The sequence below is a fragment of the Salmo salar genome, chromosome 06 (genome assembly GCF_965601325.2).
Source record: "Salmo salar chromosome 06, fSalSal1, whole genome shotgun sequence".
Taxonomy (NCBI): domain Eukaryota; kingdom Metazoa; phylum Chordata; class Actinopteri; order Salmoniformes; family Salmonidae; genus Salmo; species Salmo salar.
This window is the reverse complement of record NC_138296.1, coordinates 63205001-63226508: the sequence shown is the minus strand read 5'-3', so window position 1 is coordinate 63226508 and position 21508 is coordinate 63205001. Positions and strand designations below refer to the sequence as shown.

General features: G+C 45.7%; 1 protein-coding gene across 3 annotated transcripts in view; it reads right to left on the bottom strand.

Annotated features, from left to right (window-relative positions):
- Nucleotides 1-2076: 2076 nt before the first annotated feature.
- Nucleotides 2077-21508, bottom strand: part of fynb (FYN proto-oncogene, Src family tyrosine kinase b) — a 64828-nt gene continuing 45396 nt past the window's right edge. For 2 of the 3 annotated variants that reach the window (XM_014204742.3, NM_001165358.1), the window contains 11 exon segments: nucleotides 19779-20044; nucleotides 17682-17778; nucleotides 15241-15339; nucleotides 13994-14097; nucleotides 13588-13737; nucleotides 8686-8850; nucleotides 6490-6669; nucleotides 5802-5878; nucleotides 5454-5607; nucleotides 5036-5167; nucleotides 2077-3990 (listed from right to left, as the gene is read on the bottom strand). In XM_014204742.3, the coding sequence (XP_014060217.1) occupies nucleotides 3782-3990; nucleotides 5036-5167; nucleotides 5454-5607; nucleotides 5802-5878; nucleotides 6490-6669; nucleotides 8686-8850; nucleotides 13588-13737; nucleotides 13994-14097; nucleotides 15241-15339; nucleotides 17682-17778; nucleotides 19779-20037 (1626 nt within the window). In that variant the 5' untranslated portion in view covers nucleotides 20038-20044 and the 3' untranslated portion in view covers nucleotides 2077-3781. 3 annotated transcript variants of the gene reach the window in all.

The following is a 21508-nucleotide window of genomic DNA, read 5'->3' as shown; positions in this document are numbered from 1 at the left end:
GAAGAAAGTTCTTTGTTTCTGGCCATTTTGAGCCTGTAATCGAACCCACAAATGCTGATGCTCCAGATACTCAACTAGTCTAAGAAGGCCAGTTTTATTGCTTCTTTAATCAAAACAAAAGTTTTCAGCTTTGCAAACATAATTGCAAAAGGGTTTTCTAATGATCAATTAGCCTTTTAAAATTATAAACTTGGATTAGCTAACACAACTTGCCAGTGGAACACAGGAGTGATGGTTGATGATAATGGATCTCTGTACGCCTATGTAGATATTCCATAAAAAATCTGCCGTTTCCAGCTACAATAGTCATTTACAACATTAAGAATGTCTACACTGTATTTCTGATCAATTTGATGTTATTTTAATGGACAAAAAAATTGTTTTTCTTTCAAAAACAAGGACATTTCTAAGTGACCCCAAACATTTGAACGGTAGTGTATATGAGTGTAAATGCATGCTCTTTCCATGACTTAGACTGACCAGGGGAAGCCAGGTGAAAGCTATTATCCCTTATGTCACTTGTTAAAACCACTTCAATCAGTGTAGATGAAGGGGAAGAGACAGGTTAAAGAAGGATTTTTAAGCCTTGAGGCAATTCAGACATGGATTGTGTATGTGTGCCATTCAGAGGGTCAAAATGTATTGAAGTGCCTTTGAATGGGGTTAGGATAGCAGGTACCAGTCTCAGCGGTTGTGTCAAGAACTGCAACGCTGCTGGTTTATTCACGCTCAACAGTTTCCTGTGTGTATCAAGAATGGTCCACCACCCAAAGGACATTCAGCCAACTTGACACAACTGTGGGAAGCATTAGAGTCAACATGGGCCAGCATCCCTGTGGAAGGCTTTGACACCTTGTACAGTCCATGCTTTGTTATATCATTACCATTCCTTTCAAACTGGATAAAACAAATATAGAAAACGTAATAGTAAACTAAATGTATTGCATTTTACCAGTACAATAAAAACACATTTTCAAAACCCCCTAAAACATGCACTTGTCTACAATAATCCCATCAAAATTAATTGCGTATGTAACAATAATAAGATGTAGTACAGATGACTTACACAGAGGGGCAAGCCTGCTGGTATAGTAGAGATCCACTGTGTTGACAGTCCAGTCCAGTCCAGTAGTATTAGGTGATGATGAGGACCAAGTGAGCCAGCTGCAGGTCAAATAAAGCTTCCCTGCTCTCCCTCTCTCTGGGAAGCCAGATCTACATATAGAAAGGAGGCCTCATCTACAGGTAGACAGACCTCTGGTGGGTTTACGCTGATCTGTGAGAGCCAGGCCATGGAAATCAACATATCTCATATGCTTAAATAAGAATCTTGTAATATCCTTCTAACAATATTGATTGACATATTGTGATGTATCCAAGGAGATGAATTACAAGTTACCATGATTCATCAATGAAGTCACCAATCTTGGCAGCTGCTGGCTGATAGGGCTCAGTACACTCTGACAGTGTGCTTTCCCACACACAGTGATGAAAAAGACTCCCTCTTGTGGTCTTCACAGAAAATACAACTTAAGATTACTGTTGAACTCACAAAGTTAACTTAACGCTTTTTTTTTCTTCTATTACAGAGCTTGTGCAGTGACTCTCACCTGATAACAAACGCCCTGCAGCTTATCAGCCAACATATGACTGCCATTGCTGAGCTGTCCCTTTGCAAACTAATGGAGTTGACGATGTGCTCGACGAGTTGTGAGGTGATTGTATGAGCTGCAGGCTGTGTGTGTGCGTGTGTGTCGGTCTGACTGTAGAGTTCCTCTGTAACTAGCTGGCACTGGTGCCTCATCCCAGCTGCAGGCCTGCCCTGTGTTCATGCAGCAGTCATTTAGCACCTCCTTAGGTGCCTGCTGGCCCTCCCCTCATCATACAGCTGAGGTGCTGGAGAGACTCCTGACCAATGATGTCAAAAGGTGTGTCTTCTTTAAATCCCTTCTGTTTCACCGTGGAGCAGCGCGGTCATGAAGGCAGAGATGGACAGGCCTGTTGGATTATGCCCTGACACACACAGCGACAGACGCAGCAATTCCATAGCATCAAATAATATAGAAAATAAGTGGAAAGAGTGTAAAATGTTTATTGTTCTTTTTGAGTTTCAAATGCCAAATCACTGAATTAACAAAACAGAAAATGTTAACGGAAAAACAGAAGAATTAAACTAGGAAGGCTACTGACACTTTTAAAACTGTTAAGCTGTAAAACCGACGATGGAGCTCAATCTTAAACAGACCCTTATTAGCACTTAAAACTAGCGTAAGATAAGAACAAATACTACATTTAGATTAGACAAGGTCAAACTTTACAGCCGGCTGCTTCACCAGTGTCTTGGCAACGTTCCCCCTGAAGATACAATACACCCCGATCCTCAAAGATCTCTCCATTAAGGTTAAATAATACATACTCTGAAACAGGAGACGCAAGACTTCAGATATCCGCGTCAGTTTAAACATAAAAAAGGTAAAGTCATCCAAAGGAAGTGGTCCATAAATGAGCTGAGGAAGGATCCTACTGGTGGTGCTGTGCTGCACAGACAGACAGACAGACAGACAGACAGACAGACAGACAGGCAGACAGGCAGACGGACAGACCCAGTGTGGGACATGAGTTTGAGGAGCAGTTGGATGGGGACATGTCACTGTTCACAGAGGGAGGAAGAGACGTTACCCACTAAGACTTCCCAGTACATGGGTTCACAGCATGGAGGAAACAAGGACCGTGAGATGGATGCCTTGGAATGGCTGTTAAAATGGAACTCCGTATACAAGTTGAAATAAGACCATTAAAAGCAGAGATGAACATCTTTCTCTTCTTAAATAAACATCATGTCCGTCCAGTATACACTAAATAATACCTGGAAAGACCAATTTTATCCCCCATTATTTATTTTTCTTAAAACCTGGTAAGCGAGAAGAGATATGTTCAAAAGTATAATTCGCACACATTTGGCTGTAATTACAAAATGTAACATACATTATTTGTAAAATAACTTTGTTACGGCATTAGCCTAACATCTATTACTTTGAGGAGGACAAAACTATTTTACAAGGATGAACAAAATAAAAGCAAAATCCTATCAAACTAAATTCATGAGGTGCAAAAGAAATCTCTATGGAGTATTTTGTCATGCTTGCCTCAAGTCCCTGTGAAACAGACGACTTTGCCACAAAAATTATTTATACACTGAGGCGATACACTCAGGACTGGTGTTCTTATTTATTATTATACATGAGTAAAACCGCAAAAATGAAATAAATAATTTATGGAGGTGTTCATTAAATTGCCCCCAAAATAATAATAAAAAAATATTAGCTTTGATAGACATGTCCTGTATATTCTGGATTAGAAGTGACAAGATATCATGGTCTCATGGTGCACTTTTCAAATGATCATCTTCATTGACCATTTTCTTTACCATCATCATCATGGAGAAAAATCAGTCAAAATGCCATCAGAAGCAAACAAACCACCAAAACATAAACCAAAAGTTAAGCCGACTAGCTGTTCATATTTACATTGAATACAGGCATTTCATTACATCATAACTAGCCCAACCACCCCCAAACCTCCCTCCCTCCCTCCCTCCCTCCTAACTGGTATCCAGTCTGTTGAGTCTGTCTCAGGGTTTGCCATGGAGAGTGTTTGAGAGTGTTGGGAGTTGGAGGAGAGTTGAGACAAGATGCTCTGTTGAGCTGAGGAAGATGTACAGGTCCCTGGTGTGGCTCCAGAGAACTACGGTTCAGTCCAGTCCCAGCCCAGAGCTCTGTGTTTAGAGGTTGTCCCCTGGCTGGTACTGCGGCTCCGTGGCCGTGAAGTAGTCCTCCAGGAAGGCCTGCAGGTACTCGAAGGTGGGCCTCTCCTCGGCGTCCTTCTTCCAGCACTGCACCATGAGCTCGTGGAGGGAGATGGGGCAGTCCTGGGGACAGGGCATCCTGTAGCCTCGCTCCACCTGCTCCAGCACCTCCCGGTTGTTCATCCCTACACACATGCAGACAGACGGACAGACATAATAAGGAAAGAAACAGGCTCTTCAAGTAATCGATAAGTCGGTTCAACGAAAGAGATCTGTTTAGACTTTACCTCTACTGAGTGACCTTAATGACACAGACATTGAGCTTTCAACCTCATACTGTAGATGCTGATCTTAAGGCAACATTTGGACCTGGGAAAAGCTTTCTCGTAACACAGGGGTCAAACGTTTTACAACCTGGGGATGTTGGAGTGGCTTGCCATCTATTTATCACTTCGGCATCAACAAGAACAGTCCGGAGGGAGGGCCTCAGAAAGCTGCTAAGACATCTTTCAGGATGATGCTATTATCCCCTAAATCCCAGCTCGGCCCCCATAGCGTGCAAGCCCCTCTCCCCCTCTTTCCCTTCCGCTCTCTCCCTCTTCGCGCTCACACATCTCCTCTCTCTCTCTCTCTCTCTCTCTCTCTCTTCTTCTCTCTCTCTCTCTCTCTCTCTCTCTCTCTCTCTCCTCTCTCTCTCTCTTCTCTCTCTCTCTCTCTCTCTCTCTCTCTCTCTCTCTCTCTCTCTCTCTCTCTCTCTCTCTCTCTCTCTCTCTCTCTCTCTCTCTCTCTCTCTCTCTCTCTCTCTCTCTCTCTCTCTCTCTCTCTCTCTCTCTCTCTCTCTCTCTCTCTCTCTCTCTCTCTCTCTCTCTCTCTCTCTCTCTCTCTCTCTCTCTCTCTCTCTCTCTCTCTCTCTCTCTCTCAGGCCCTGGATTACGGTTATAAATCTCAGATTGTGTCAGGAAAACAAAGTTACTCAGCCGTGTTTAAAGACCCCTTCTTTTCTTTAACGTTCAGTAAACAGCAGGAGCTGCCTGCCACTTGTTGTGGTGTATAATTGCATCATAGTCCTCTACCTATTTGCAATACAAGTGAGCACTCAACTCAAAATGTGGACATTACATCACAAGGGTTGCGTCCAAAAAAGGCCCCAGGACCCTAGTGTTCTAGAAACTAAATAGGGTGCCATTGGAGACGTGACCATTGAATCTCGGGTTATTTGACCCTCCTCACCTGGGTAGGGTACACGTCCCTTGGTGACCAGCTCTGTGAGCAGGATGCCAAACGACCACACGTCGGACTTGATGGTGAACTTTCCGTACAGCGCCGCCTCCGGGGCCGTCCACTTAATCGGGAACTTAGCACCTGGGAGAGAACAGAGGGGGAGATATGAATAAATGACAGAATGTAAGTTAGCTATGGTATTCTTTCTCTCTAGAGCTGGGAGTGTCTCTCAGTGTCTCTGTTCCAGTCTGTAGTACAGTGGAATAGGCAGACAGTGAGCACATGTTTGGATCTGAAATGGGAGCCCTTGACATCCTGTCAGGGTGTGATGATGCGCACATTATGGCCAGTGTTGGAAGAAATCCCTTCGTGACCTGAAGGCAATCATTAGTGTGTGTCTGTGATTCGTTCTTGTGTGTGACCTCACCTTGCCGTGCTGTGTACTCGTTGTCCTCAATCAGCCTGGCCAGTCCGAAGTCAGCGATCTTACATACCAGGTTGTCCCCAACCAGGATGTTAGCCGAGCGCAGGTCTCTGTGGATGTAGTTCATCCTCTCGATGTACGCCATGCCTGCTGCCACCTGGAACACACACACACACACACAGTAAAAGCACTGCGTTCGACTTAGTTCCAGAGAGAGTGCTGCACACGGTGACACACCGCTGTCTTGACGTTTCAGTGCTGCTGAGTCGTCTTGTTTGTGAAGTCACTCAGAGTTCCGTTATAGAAACACCGAGCGGAATGAGTGACATTTTTTTTTAATCAGGGCTTTACCTGGGCTGCCATGTCAACCAGATTGGGCAGTTTCAGTCCTCGTCCCTCCCCGTCCTTCAGGAAATCCAGGAGACTTCCTAAACAACAGGAGATTTCTGTTGTCAGAACATGCATTTCAAATAGCAGCTCTTTATTGAAACGTCAGTTGACAGTCTGACCAACATGTGGGATTCCTTCCCAGCCTGCCAACGAAACAATGATCACATCAAAAGTTTCCATCCCAGCTTTTTCTATACTTAATTCATGGATCTGAAGCTCTTTCATGTGGTGCTCGTAAAATGTCAGCTTCTTGGCCGACTCCGTCATAGTTAAATATAGGCTCTCATTATCGTCGTAATGAATAAAAACAATGCTCCAGAGTAGTAACAACTACCGGGCCGGCAACAAGGCAGACGATTACATAGTCGATCTAGCTAGACCTACAACGTGTCACCGAAGTTGGTGGTTCACCACACTGTCAATGTTGGATTGGGTGCTCCGGTCCGTTTTTCTCCATGGCATCGTCGCAGAGTACGTGGACAAAGGTATTGCGTGTGGGTTTGTGTGTGTCCTTCACAACATGAACTGTGTGTGGTTGGGAGTGTGTGTTACACCATGTATAGCGTGTGTGTGTGTGTGTGTGTGTGTGTGTGTGTGTGTGCTGACTATGTGTACATGCGTCCACTCATGTGTGTGAGAGTGACAATACCTTTGCCCATGTACTCAGTGACGATGTAGATGGGTTCCTCAGACACCACAGCGTAGAGCTGCACCAGCTTGTCATGCCGGAGCTTCTTCATGATCTGGGCTTCTTCCAGGAAGGACTCAGGAGACATGGTGCCCGGCTTCAGCGTCTTCACCGCCACCTTAGTGGTGCCGTTCCACGTTCCTGTTACCCACCAATGACAAAGAATTAGTACAGCCGTCACATCTCACAAGTCCCGGGGCCGGTTTCCTAGACCCGGTTCAAGCCTAGTGTTGGACTAAGAAGTTATTCAAATGGAGTATATCCGTGAAGCGCGCTTTTTAGTCCAAGACTAGACTTAATCTGGAAAACTGTCCAATTATGTATGCGGTACATCATGTCACAAAGCAAGACGTGACCCCACTTCGTTGTGAATTTAATTAGGTATTGCTGTTGTACAATCTAGTATGTCCATATCTAAAAACAGTCTTGCTTTGGCATACCAACAACACAGCACACAACCCAGAAATGGACATTGAAGTCTGCTTGCCTTTAAAGGTTGTGCTGAGGGACGCATCAATGTGCATCACATTTCTAGCGACCCTTCATTTCAAACGGCTTTCAAAAGCTGGTGAGGTTTTAAACCCCACAATATACCAACACGAGGAAGGATAATCCATTGTAGGATGATTAACAAAAGCAACATCCTCATAACTAAAAGCCCTCTGTGGAGCTGTGCCTGTTACTGCACTGTAGTGGCCATGCCAATGTTCTTCTCTACAGTACTTTACATACACCCAATACTGAACCATTGAAATCATGGTTGATTCTTCATACAAGGTCATTTAGCTTGTTCTGTGGCTCAGTCGCAAATTGCACAATATTCCCTATATAGTGCAGCAGTTTAGACCAGGGCCCATAGGGCTCTGTTCAAAAAGTATTGCACCATATACAGTAAGGAATATGATGCCATTTGGGATGTGGTCTGTGTCAGTAAATAATGCAGAAATATCAGCTTTGACCTAAAGGCAAGACAGACCTCCAGTCATTCTGTGACATTTGGAATTCACATGCGTTTCTACTGTGGTGGGTTTAATTTAAGAGCGCACTCAGAAATCCTTGAGAGCAGTGTTGATTAGTGACACAGCTATGGCTGCTGGGCCTCGTCGGCCATTTTGGGGCCTGGCGCTGTGCAGTTACTGTGCTGAGGTCACCCGCCGGGTTCTGAGGTAATGGTATCCCAGGGGGCTGGGTGTCACTAGCAGCAGGGTGTGGGGCTAGCAGCTGGGACTAGCCCCAACCTAAACTCCAAACCCCTAAACAGCCCGTTGAAATGTTACAACAGGACAGGACACACCCCTGATTTCTGGATTTAAAAGTAGTCCATGTAGCCAGTTCTACACAGGATACATTCAAATAATAGTGAGATTGTATGCTTAAAAGTCAACCTAAGACTATTGATTTAAGCCTGAAGCCTCAACTGAAGCATGATACAAATAATATTTGCAAAAATCTAGGGTATCCTGGAAAAAGATGATAACGTACATGTTTACTAACCATTATAATACAGAACAGAATTACCTGCACAAAAGTTTCCTTTTGTGTTTTGCTGACTGGACTGAAAAAGTCCTCAGGTGATTCAATAAAACCCCTTTACATTTAGAAATAAATACATGTAAGTTATCCAATTTCCCTCCCGGACACCCCTCAATAGAAATGAAAAGAACGGAATGGAACTATTTTGTTCTTACCACACCACACCTCAGCAAAACATCCCGCCCCCAGCTTTACTTCGAACTCAAGTGAGTCTCTGGCGATTTCCCAGGAATCGTGAGTCAGGCCCATAGTATCAGGGGTGCAGTTCACACACACACCCGTTAAATTAAAGCACAAACCATCCGCACTCTCTACAGGGGAAGGAACAGGGAAGTCAAGGCACACACAGGGTTAACTACTAGGGAGAGGAACATGCAAAAAGGCAGATGGAAGGCGGCCATATTGAACTGAGAGAGCGGAGCTTGTAGACATTGACAGACGATCTCATTTAACAGTAAAGACACAAATGTCGTTTTTTTTGGTTTCCTCCTTTTTTTCCTCAAAGAGAGCGGTTGTGAGTAGAGTGTCAATCTGTTCTCGGTTTGATGTCTCTGCTTGCTCAGTCAGTGGCCCCCTTCCACGCAGCCTGTGGTCGGACGTTTACGGAGGCGACTCTGCCCGTACCCATCCAGACCTCCCCAAACTGCCCATTCCCCAGACGCTTGATGAGCTGCAGTGACTCCCGGGGGATCTCCCACACGTCTTTGGTTTTGACGGACAGGTCGGTGAGGCGGGGCATCCCTTTGTGGCAGGGCACCACCAAGCGACAGCACAGCCCCGCGGCCCGCTCTGCACACAGGCACAAGGAGCACGCGCGCGCACACACACACGCACACGCATACAGATACACAGGGTGAGATAGAGAAGGAAGGGGGTTGAAAGAAAGCAGTTAGCAAAGCGCTGTGAAGAGAGAGAGAGGAGGGAGAGAGAGAGAAGCTGCAGTAGACAGGAAGTTAAAGGGATCTGCCATAGCAGAACAGTTCCAGGTGCATCCAGCAGTGAGCTCAGGTAAGCACCACAGCAGCCAGTCAATGTGTCCCACTAGATGTCTCAGACAGTGTCTGTCCCCAGGCCATAAGGTCAAGAATGAATCTGTCTAATGCCCTCTTAGCTACTGTTCATCAAATCACACCGAGTGCTGTTCCAACCTCCATCCTCCCCCCTACAGTACTGCACTAGGGTTCTGTCAGCTCCGTTGATGACACGCGTAACCAGAGGTTTTTACCAGCTGCACCATACCTCTTTGAATGTAAGGAATTCATTAAGGAATTCAAAACTAAATTGAAGGGTCAATATTGCTCAGGTTGCAGCCTGTTTCGAGGTTGGTCTTAGTTAAAGCTAGAACCCGCTGCGCACTGGCGTCAGTTCAACGTCCAGTTTTGATTCAGACTCGGTTGAGTTGTCAACTAACGTTAATTCAACATGAAACCAACAAACATTTCACCATGTCATTGGATTTTAGGATAAAAGTTGGGTGAAACAAAGACGAAATACCATTATGTTTTCCACGTTGATTCTTGATTTTTTTTTTTTGGGGGGGGGGGGGGGGGGTTGAAATGACGTGGAAACAATGTGATTAGCAAAGACAGGTCAGGCTTGACCACAACAGCCTGCTATAGATGGCCACGTTAATGGTTCGACTTTGGCTAATGGCATGTGTGACTCCCAATGCTTTACAATAACGACTGTAATTGTTTCGAGACGTGGCTTGTCAATCACTCCAGATGCACTACACGGTGCATTACATCTAGGACCTTTTAATGTTCATGCGTACTACGTAGTGAAGGAGGCTACTGTAATCTAGATTTGAGTCGGGGACAACAGAAGCCATTGTGGCTGGCAGCTGTGTCCATTACCGTGTGTGAGGATGAGCACACGTCCTCTCATCCCTGACATGAAAATTGGCGTTTCTCCTTTCCGCAGTGGAAGTAGTTGTGTTTGCCCACCGCCGATTAAAAAGCGAGGCATGGGAATGCTGCTTCCGCCAACTTCCCTTCCACTTTGATTCCACTAACATTAAGTGTGGGCCCCTATGCTAGGGGCCCCGGGCCCCCCCCCGGAGATAAGGACCAGGCTGTTTGCTCAGGGCAGTAAAGGGGAAATAAAGGCTCTCCATCGGGGGTGTTGTGTTCTGACTGCACGCCAGCCATTAAAGCCCATCGGTACCTGCTGCTGTGGCCAGGTATCAATACTGTACTTTATGTCTCAGTGTCACTATCATAAAACATGTCACTACGGCAAATGGGAGAGGCTGGCGTTGTTAGCCCTTGTTGGCTATTAAAAATAACTGGTATTTCCAAGGAAAGGATTTCATTTTTATTTTTTTAAGATAGTTTGGGCTGGTGTTGTTTTTGACAACAGTATGTGATTGCTGTGTGACTGCTGTGGAAAGATGCGTTGATAATCTAGAAATTGAATCTCGATTCAAAAACCGAAGTGAGAGATTGTGAGAAAGCAAAAGGGTAATTCCACGAAATGAGTCCTTTCGCATCCCTTTGATATTTTAATTAGACATTTTTCACCAATATTGGATTTTAAAAGCGTGTTATATTAAATGATGTGCCCTTTAAAGCGGCAATCAGCAATTGAAACAATAACAAATTGTCCTGCCAGGCCCTGTTTCAGTAAAAAGTTGAGGGAGGGGGCTGGAGAAATGTAACCACTTCCAAATTCATAGACAGAGCTATGGATCCGAGGACTGACCATCCATGATATTAAAATGATAGATTTAACCATGTTTTGAGGCTATTTAGTGTTTGTTTACATTAACATTGTTTACAAACATTGAAGTAAAGCAAGCTTGTATTTTTGGTTTTGATGGGGTCTGACAGTTGAACTAAGTTCATGAGGCATTTACAAGTGATATTCTTCAAGAATCAATGGGTACATATCATTCATTTATTAGTCCAAAAATGTATGTAGCAACATCAGATTCTATAAATATAGATATAGGCTTGCTAAAATGCCAAAATTCAGCAATTTGGCATGTCCCTCTGTGCACTCTCCGACTTCTCTGAGGATTTTAACCCACTTAACCCCAACATTTCTCATTTCTCACCATCATTATAAAGCCCTAGTTATTTTGTTGCTTTGAAAGTCATTTCTGAAGATGATTGTTTATTTCATGTGATTAGTGATTCATTTTAAGGTAAAAAAAACAACAACCTGTCCCTCATTTTAAGGTCAACTCTGTTACGTGAACTGAACTCTCATTTTATTAATGGTGAAAGTTTTCCTTAAAAAAAAGACGGTTTTTTTTGTAAAGAAAGATTGAACATCTAATAGTCAAATCATAGTATAAATTCAGGTGAGCTGGTCCTACACTTATTTGGACATTTTCTGATGTTTTGTGGTGGAAAACTGAGTGGGTTGAGCATATCAAGTCAACCCTGTTACCCGTAGATAGACAGGCAAGAAATGTTTTAACAATTAAAACTTTTTTTGTGAACAATGCATTCAATTGCCCCTCCCTGTTGTACACAACAAGCTTCCATTCCCCCTGTTACAAGGGGATTCATGGCTGATTTACTCGTCAACCCTGTTACAGTCAACCCTGTTACTTTATTTGGCCCTTAATAGGCACTTACTATAGTAATAGTCGTTTTTATTGAACCTCTTGAGATGGGAAAACGTGCATGTCATGACCCAATGCTAAAATTACAATAATCTTTTTTTTTTACCAACTTACACCACCCAAAAAGGGACTCATTTTGTGGAACGACCCAGAAGGCAACAAGAAGCACAAGCCCTGGAAGAAAACAGCAGTCAAGGTCATTTGAAGAGGTGTGTTTGAACTTCACATATGTTCTCTGGAGTGGCGATAAGGGGGAAAAAAATGGACAGTTAATGCACGGTGACACAAACATACACACAAAATCCATACTGTTCATTTCCAATGGGCTAAGTGGAGAGAGATGGACAGGGGAGAGAGACAGACACACACAGAGGGAGAGTGATCCATAAAGAGAGAGGGAGAGAGAGAAAGAGAGAGCGTAGAGAGAGAAAGAGTGGCGGAGAAAAAGAGAGAGTGATATACTGTATATAGAGAGAGAGACGTGGAGAGAGAGAGAGAGAGAGAGATGTCTCATCTGGCACCAACACATGCTCATGAATGCAGTCTGTCGTCATCCCAGAGTGACGTTCAACTTTCCTCGTGGTCTGTACAACTGGGACACTCAATAGCATGGTGACGGTACAGTACAGACCAGCGTTATTAAACGGGCTCATTACTCTCTACAGGGTGAGTGGCCCCTTGTCACATTAAGACAAACAGTAGACTACATCATCCCATCAGGGTCCCCTTTTCAAACCACAATAAGTGGCGCCGGAGTCAATCTAAAATGTATTCCTCTCAATATTTGTTGAATAGTTGATTTCAAACCATGCCACTTCATCCCTCCTTGAATCACTTAGCTGTTGCATTCTCAACAGTTTTCTGAAAGTTTGAAAGTACTTCGCTCAGTATTTGACGTTTGTGTTTATGGATCACGTTACACCAGGCGTCACTTCAATTTCACTTCAGTTTCACTCGATTCCCTTCTCAAATGTTAAGTGTCAGCATCACTTTCTCTTTCTGCTGTTGAAGAGGCCTCCCCAGTGTAAATCACATTATACTGATTGTGTCAGCAGAATACACTTCTGGATTAATCCAAGGAATTGGACGCCAGGCCGAGGAGAAGCCTCTTGTATCTATTTGTTTTGAAATGACGTCTCCACTATAACACCAACATCACTACAGCTATTAAAAAGAAAGGAGGACTAAGGCACTCTTCATATAATTCATTAAAATGCCTTTATTTGTATGGTGTGTTCAGTGTAAACAAAGATTAAAAACTCTGACGCGTTTCAGCTGCATGGTCTTCTGTCTACAAAAACCTACCATTGTGTACCTTAGTAACTTCTGTCTACAAAAACCTAGGCCTAGTCTCGTCCCCCCGTGACCTTAGTAACTTCTGTCTACAAAAACCTACTATTGTGTACGCTTCGCACCCCGTGACCAGCTTCTGTCTACAAAAACCACGGCCTAGCTCGCACCCTCTGTGTACCTTGTACCGTCACACCTCTGGCCTTGTCCGCACACCTCGTGACGCCCTCTGCACCCTCTTGGACCAGCTCTGACGCCCCCGGCCTACATACGGTATATTCTCATCATCGGTATAAACTTTGCACTCATAAAGGTCTTATAAACATTGTAACGGTGTATGAATGGTAGGTGTAATAAATGATATGTATACTTTTGCATCTGCCTCAGTTTAGGATATTTTCAACGTGCAGCACAGGAGGTTGCTGGCCCTTCAATTGGGGAGAATGAGTTCATGGTAATGACCGGAGCGGAATGGGATCACGTTTCCAAGTGTTTGATGCCATTCCATTCGCTCCGTTCCGGCCATTACTATGAGCCGTTGGTGTGCAGGCATACATAGTTTCCATAATAAACATGGCCATAGCGGTGTATGAACGGTGTATGAACGGCGGGTGTAGTAATGTTCGATTAACGGTGTATCTTGGACCATTTCTGACTCTTACCCGAGTAGTGCTGTACCAGCTGCTGCAGGGTCTCAAACTGAGCCCTGGTGGTGATGTAGTAACCGCCGCTGTCCAGCTTACGGATCTTATAATGCTTCACGTGGTCCCCCTTTACGTCATCCCAGTCTCGTATGGACAGGGAGAAGGCACCTACAGAACACAGATGTGGAGGGGAGTGAGTCACTGGGAAAACATTCACTTACCTCATGCATTAATAATAATTGTGGTCATAGTGAACGGTTGATAGTATTACCAGATGCAGAAATAGCCCACCGGGAAAATATTCTGACGTCATTTCAACCAGTTTTACCCGCCGGATAGTTTTTCTAGAACAGTAGGCTGCTCCTCAAGTTGGGTACATCATGCATCCTATTACAGTGTCGTCCCGACAGTCTCTTGAGGTTACCTTTAGTGGTTTCACTCTCCCTGATGAGATAGGTGCCGCGGGGATTGCCAGTGAACAGAAGTTGCCTCTCTGCATCCTTCCGGCCCAGTTTCCCAAAGTACCAGCTACAGAGAGAGGGTTGAACACAGGGACAGGTCAATAATGAGTGAGGGAAGCCATTGTATAAGCCATCTATCCGGATCGATTCGAGCGCGGAAAGCCGTCTTTGAAGTTCAAAATGATGATCTGACATACAGAGCTGAGAGACACAGGTCACAAGGCCAGTTGAAATTCTCACTATAAACCCTGTCAATAAAAATCACCCTTTGGCCGTGGTTTCTCAGACTAGAGGCAGAACAATGGCTAACTGCATGTTGAGAGTGAACAGGGGATTTAATACCCTGCATGAAATGTCTCCCATGTCTTACAGTAATAAGCCAGTGTTGGTAAATTGAGCCACACCCAAAGCAAACCCTGGCTGTGCTTAAATCCAGCATTAATGAGAGTTTGCCTTGTGGTGCGCCATTAGAATAATTACATCATTATTCCTCAGAGAGTCTGACGAGGAGGGAGGTGGGAGGGGGAAGGGCCTGTAGCACCGTCAGACTCCCAGGTTCATTCACACATGACACAGACAAAGCTCTTATACATTCTCTATGACATTTCAAATATCGGAACACACACACAGCCTTTAACGCAATTCTCCTGTCTTTTATAGTGTCTAATAAAAGTCGCTTTAATGAGCTGGGGAAAGTGCCAGCTCTGCAGAGACATACACATCCCAGTATGATTAAATATCTGCTCAGAGCCTTGTGTTGACTGTTAACTCCAGACGCTAAGAGAAAGAGAGGATGTCTGTGCTCGTCTTAACTTCTGACATCTTCTTCTCGCCCTGTTGTCTCAGACAGTGAAGAGAATGAGGAGAGGAGAGAGAACCAGCGCTTGACTTGGGCAGGAGCTCACCGGAGCAGAGTACCGGCACCTCAAATGTTCAACTGCTCGAGCTCCTGTTCCTCTTATAGAATATTAGCTCAAAAGTATTGTGGAGCTCCTGCACCTAAATATAAACAGTACCAGCACCCAAAATGAGTACCGGCAACTATTTTAGTCCAACTCAAGCGCTGGAGAAAAGACAGACAGAGACAGAGAGAGTGTGTGTGTGTTCAATCATTTAATTTTTCATTTCATTCTTTTTTTTTTTCATGCCATGTAGTCAGCTCTGTCAGAGCGTGTCCCAATGAAACTCAGTATGACAGACCGCTACTCACTCCTCAGCCTGGATGGAGTCCACTGGAGCCACGTAATTACTGGGAATGTAGCCATTTCCACCGGTGGTGAGGGAACGAGCATCCCACCAGTCCCCTTCACTGAGGGAGAGAGGGAGGGAGAGAGAAGGGGGGAGTCAGATGGTTTCATGTACAGAGTGTATTATTAGAGTGGCGAGAACACAAACCACTATGTTCAATAATGCAGTTGACAATGTGAATACATTGAAAGCAGTATATGCCTTGTTCATATGGAATCGTGGAGGGAGGTAGTATTTGGCAGCACTGGCTGATTACAAGCAGAGGAGGGAGGAAGACGGATGTAGAGAGGAGAGAGAACCTTGAGAGAGCTCGCATGCCTACACAGCCATTACTGCCTCTCTCTTGTCCTCCCTCTTTCCCTAACTGCCTCCTCTCCTACTCTCCCTCCCTCCATCACTCTCACTTGTCTGTCCTCCAAACACACTGCCCTCTTTTACATCTCCCTCTCCCTCGCACATTTCATCTTTCTTTTTGCGCGAGCTAGTCTTTCATTTATCCTGAATAAAAACATGACGGGTACGACATCACAGCAAGAAATGGGGCCGGTTTCCTTTGTTCTGAGAGCAGAATGGAGGTTCCCCCTGGAGGGCTAGTGTGTTCACCCTAACACGCTAACGCTAACAGCTGAGAGGAAAGCAAGAGAGAGAGAGAGAGAGAGAGAGAGAGAGAGACGGGAGGGGCCCGTCTGTCTTCTTCAACCCTCTTCAAACCATCTTGACTCCGCCGCAAAGACAGAAAACAACAACATGTAAACAAAGGGAGAACCACCCTCCTCCCATCTCCAGAAGTATTGTAATACTCTGACTAGCCCCCTTTCCCTGTGGTCACTGCCGATGACAGAGTAATGAGTGGATTGTGTCGACAGACTGGAGTCAGGCTGGTATCCACTAGCATAGTATTCATAGTTGGAACATGTACAAAAACAATACCCAATTTACTAACCATTAAGACTTGAACCATTGAACAACAAATCAGAGCCATTTCCTGCATATTTCTGAGGTCATTTTTCAGTCAGAGAAAAATGTGCTCAATATGCCATTGTATTATAAACACTTATGAATGTGTCTTTATTTCAAAACTGCTATAGGAAACTATCACAAGCAATCAAACTGGAGCATTATAAAGACTTGAGTCTTATTGTTTAGGATGGTTCCCTGGAACGTGTCGGATGCATACACCAAGCTCAGTGTTCCCTAGAGGATACCACCACATCGCAACACAACAGTCCCTTCACTCACTGCTCGCTGCCCAGTGTGTCCGATGGAGTCCCAGGGCTGCTCACGTAAGCCCTGCCTGAACAGGCATCTGCCATGGACTGTCTGTGCGCCAGGCAGCCCTGACTAAGAGGGAGAGACAGGGTCTGGGACTGGATTGGGTGCAACTAGTCTTCTCTCCAGGAGGGGGCAGTGTACCCAGTTAGAGGTTCCTGCCAGGAAGGGAGGTAGGGAAGCAGCAGGCGTGGGCGGACTGAGGACGGACGATGGAGGGTGGTGGATGCAGCTCTTTCTGGCCACTGCCCAGGAGGAGGAGGAGGAGAGACGAGGAGAGGATAGGGAGGGTTACTAATGATGGCGCTCTTCCTGCCTTTTGCTCTAGATGGGGAAGGCGGTGGGTGGAAAGGTGAAAGGTGTGCTGCTGGGGTATGAGGAGGAAGAGCAGCCCTTCCGCATGGGGTGAGAGGACAGGATGTTAAAGCAGTATGAATGGGTGTGGTGACTAGAGAGGAGAGAAGACACTGTGCTGGGACTGGAGTTTAGGTTAAACAACTACAGGGGTGAACCTGGACATGGGGACAATAGAAGAGATAGGAAATCCCAAACCTAAAACAGACCCAGTCACACACGCTCCTGAGAGAAATATCCATTTTTATTTCGCAGTGCGCAGGCTATCAATTCAGCTGAGTGGAGTCTTTCACATAGAAAAAAAAACAGCAGGTTTGAAATATCAGCTGTCTTCCCATTGGCTGGTCTGAGACAGTTTTGCTGACAGAAGGGTAACTGTACCCAACATGGCCGTAGAGTAGGCACAGGAAATAGGGTGGCTGCACTTCGTGTCAGACAGTTCAAAGCGAAAGTCCACACCAGACCAGAACAGACTGAAGAACAACACAGAAGCATTCCACGTCACCCACTGCAATCTAAAGACCCCTGGCTGCTCCACCCAGTTTAAATGTAGACGTAACCGCTGCTGTTCGTGGTTGAAAATGTAAATACAACTGCTGTCCCAGCCGCCATTCAATCACCACTTTCCCCGATCAAAATGCCTTACCTTGACAGCCAGACTGCAAGAGTGATTGTAATATGCATTCTAATTTACATACATAATATAGACCTGTCCCCCCCCCCCCCCTCGGTGCAGTGGGTGTGATGTGTGATAAGCATCTTTACTGTTACTGTACTTACGTGCTGTTGATTATCTGAAACTTCTCCCCTTTCCTGAAGCTGAGGTCGTCCTCTGTCCGGGCCTCATAGTCGTAAAGTGCCACGAAGAGGGTGACTCCTGCCGAGAGAAACACACGGCGTCAGCACTCACACGATTAGGACGAGCAGCGAATGAACCTGAGAGCCTGACAGACTCACATTGAACCGGCTGGCACTGAGAGGGAGGCTGGGTGCACTGTAAGCTTTTATACCAGAGACAGCAGCCATTTCTGGATGCAGTGGATATACTGTGTGTGAGCTATATTGAATTCAAATGTGAATTCATCCATTTTATGGGCATAACTAGCTGGAAATTAGCCTTGGTACAGTACTGGACATCTTCCACCTAGAAGGTAGCACACAAATACTGCAGAAATGACGCAGGGAAAATAACCTCTCAGCAGACACGTCCAGTAAATAACATATAATAGCAGAGTTCTGTCAAATAGGAAAAACACATTCCTTTCCAAGATTAGACTGAGACTGAGACAAGTGTGAAAGCCTCCTAGTCCCTGGGGAAGTATGTAGGGGCTCCAGACAGACTGGGCTGAGAGAGGGGCTGAGCTCCATCTACCCAGGCGGCCTGCTGAATCTCTCAGGATAAGCCTCCAAAAGTCTAAAGAGCTTTCTTTATTCATCTCATTTCCCTTATCTGAAAATACTTGATGCATCACAGCAATATGGTGGAAGCCTACACAGTCTTAGAAATCTAGTTTCAACACAGTGACAGTGGGTCAAATACAACCATGGACCTACAGAGATATCACACACTAACAGTGGTACTGGCTGGCTGCTCCACTGCAGTCTCCCAGTCTCCACAAATACAGACAGACATAGCCAGAGGTATCATAATCCAGCCTTTCAAACGGGACTCTTTTTTTTATCAAAGAGCCTGTGGCTAATGCTGGCCTGGCCTCCACACACTAGAGGATAGAAGGATGTCAGTGAGTTGTGGCTGTGATTGGGCAGGAACCAGGAAGGAACATCAAGAGGCATGATGTATGTTGACCTCGCAAGCTGGGCCGGCCTGATCTTTACCCATGCTGCCTGCAGGTGACCAGAGGAGCTAGCTGATTGGCTTGAAAGGGCTGATGAGGAAGCTGAGTGTGCTCTTCTTGTTCCTCAAGAGCCTCATCATCACATTTACCTCAGGTCACTTCATTGACCCTTTGGGGGCGGAAGGGACAATGTGTTCTGCGGAAATGATGAGCCTGTGCTTTGAGAGCAGGGCCCTTGATGATATCAGCAGTGAGAAGAGCACAAGCTGCTTGCTGCCTTTCACATGACACAGTACAGAGACAGAGAGAAAGAGAGAGAGAGAGAGAGAGACAGAGTGAGAGACAGAGTGAGAAAGGGAGACACAGAGAGAGCACACTGGGGGCTTTTGAGAGCCACACCTCTGATGCATCTACCCGCCACACCAGTCCCAAGATACAGACTGCATCACTTTTGCAACAATAACTCCACATCTCCACCATTTACAAGAAACCCACAGAGCAAGCCACAAAACAACAACCAGGCTTGGTTATGCAGAATCTTAGACTCTTGGTATGTGAAGCCCATTCAATTCAGTTACATAAGGTCATGGGACAAACGATACTAGCTGTGAATTTCCATTCTGACTATTAACTAAGTGCATACAGATGAAGCTATGAGGCTGATCGGACAAGGCAGTACCATTATTTTGTCATTAAAGTGGTTGAGAGAGAGAGAGGGACAGCTTGTACCAAAGTTCCCGACTAGGAAGAAATGTAAAAGTTAAACCCCCTGGTCCACTGCGACCGCCTGTGTGGATTTGGACCACTTCGGGACAGAAATAATCCACACTATGAGGGAAGCCGTGTTTAGTTAAGTGGAAACGCTGAGTTCTTCTTGTAACAGCTGTGGCTCAGTAAAACATGAAGGATATCCTGACTGGAAATATTCCCTATGTAAACAATGAAACCACACACAAAAGGCTGTGCAAAGCGCTGGCCGGACGTTCCAACACAGGGGCGAGGCGCCGGGACGGGGCCGTGAGGTGAAGAGAGTCGGGGGAAATCCGTAAAGGGGTAAAGGGGAACATATCAAAACCCCTACCTGTTCCGCCACGGGTGCGGAGGGTCCCTGTGTGGGAGGAGGTGTGGACCCCTCCGAAAACCGTTATCCCCTGGCCAACGGGTGCCTGGAAGTTGTTGAAGTTTGGGATGGCGGTGACCCCGAAGCTGGGGTAGTGCTGGTGCTGTGGCGTGGGGTCGGCGCCATAGCGGTAGCCCGCGGCACTCTGGGAGATACTGGTGTCTCGGTCGTCCGTGAGTTTCGTTGCTTCTTTATCCTTGCATTGCACACAGCCCATCATCTATATTCTACACAGTCAAGGAGAAACACAGAGAGAGAAGAAGGATTATCAACTTGACTGGAAATCGATTGTACAACCAGTCTGAAAATGAAGTTAACAGGGGAGATGAGTAGTAATACATGCAATAGAGGTGAACTTTAGCATTGTTCTCGGTGTGCTCTCCCATCTCCTCAGATCACATTTCCTTGGGATGCTTTCTCTCAGGAACCACTGGGAAGTTTATAGCCTGATACGCACACAAGCAAGCACGCACACACACACACACACACACACACACACACACACACACACACACACACACACACACACACACACACACACACACACACACAGAGCAGACTACTGGGAAGTTTATAGCCTGACACACACATACAGACACAGACGACACACACAGCAGAGCTCCGGATGACTCCCTCTCTCACACACACACACACAGTGTCTCTTTCATGGCCAGGAGAAAAACCACACTGTGATACACACTGGGCTTGGGGAAGGAGAGCTAGTCGGGGAGCAGGGGACCCATGGAGGAAGGGTCACAGGGATATTAGCGCATCGATTATTTCCATGATCACATCACTGCCAGCATCGACCATCCGTACGGTCAAATGGGCTCCGGTCAACGGAAGGGTGGGAGGTGGGGATGGTGAGAGGAGAGCAACTGCAGTGTTGATGTTACTTCTGTCAGTTAAAGAGACGGGACATACTTCCAGTAGGACATCTCTATGTTCCTACCACCCACTGTTCAGCCAAGGGTAGTGTACCATGGTATAAACTAGGTCATTAAATACCAGTATATAAACACACCTACATACAACGACAAAAATATATACCTTCAGTAGACTATTTATGCGTTAGCTGAGATGGTATTTGCACTGTCAAAACGAAAGCGTAAAGTTAATGAGCTGCCGAGAGCCGAGCTCTACTACTGTGGTGCTGGGGAAGATTACCACTGGACAGTTTTATTCACCCTGCGAGAATGAACGTCATCTCATTTCCAGTGTGCAAAACAAACACGGACATAACACTTTGTCTGTGTAGTAGATCAGTGGAGACAAATAGACTGTAAATTGCAGTGTTCCTATGGAGACAGACTGCTGATCTAGCCTTCAGCTAAAGCCACTGACTGCCCTCGAAACGTGTCATTTGAAAATATTCAGGATTTAAATAAGAGCCCTGTTTCTCTCTCTGTCTCTTTATCCCTCCCTCCATCGCCCTCCTTCTCGCTCTCTCTCCCCCTCATTCCAAGCCTCCTGGCTCTTCCATCTCTTCTGAGTGGAGCAGGACGTGCTGTCTGCAGTCACTGAAGACACATGCAAGGAGAAAAGACTCTGGCTCAGTATGCTTCCCTTTGGTCAAAGGGAAAAAAATAAGGCCCAAATTATAGGCAACCCTCCTCCTCTCCATCAATCAGCACAGCAGCAGGACAATGGCCACCCATAGAGCATGGCCCAGACCCTTCTTCCGTCATCGT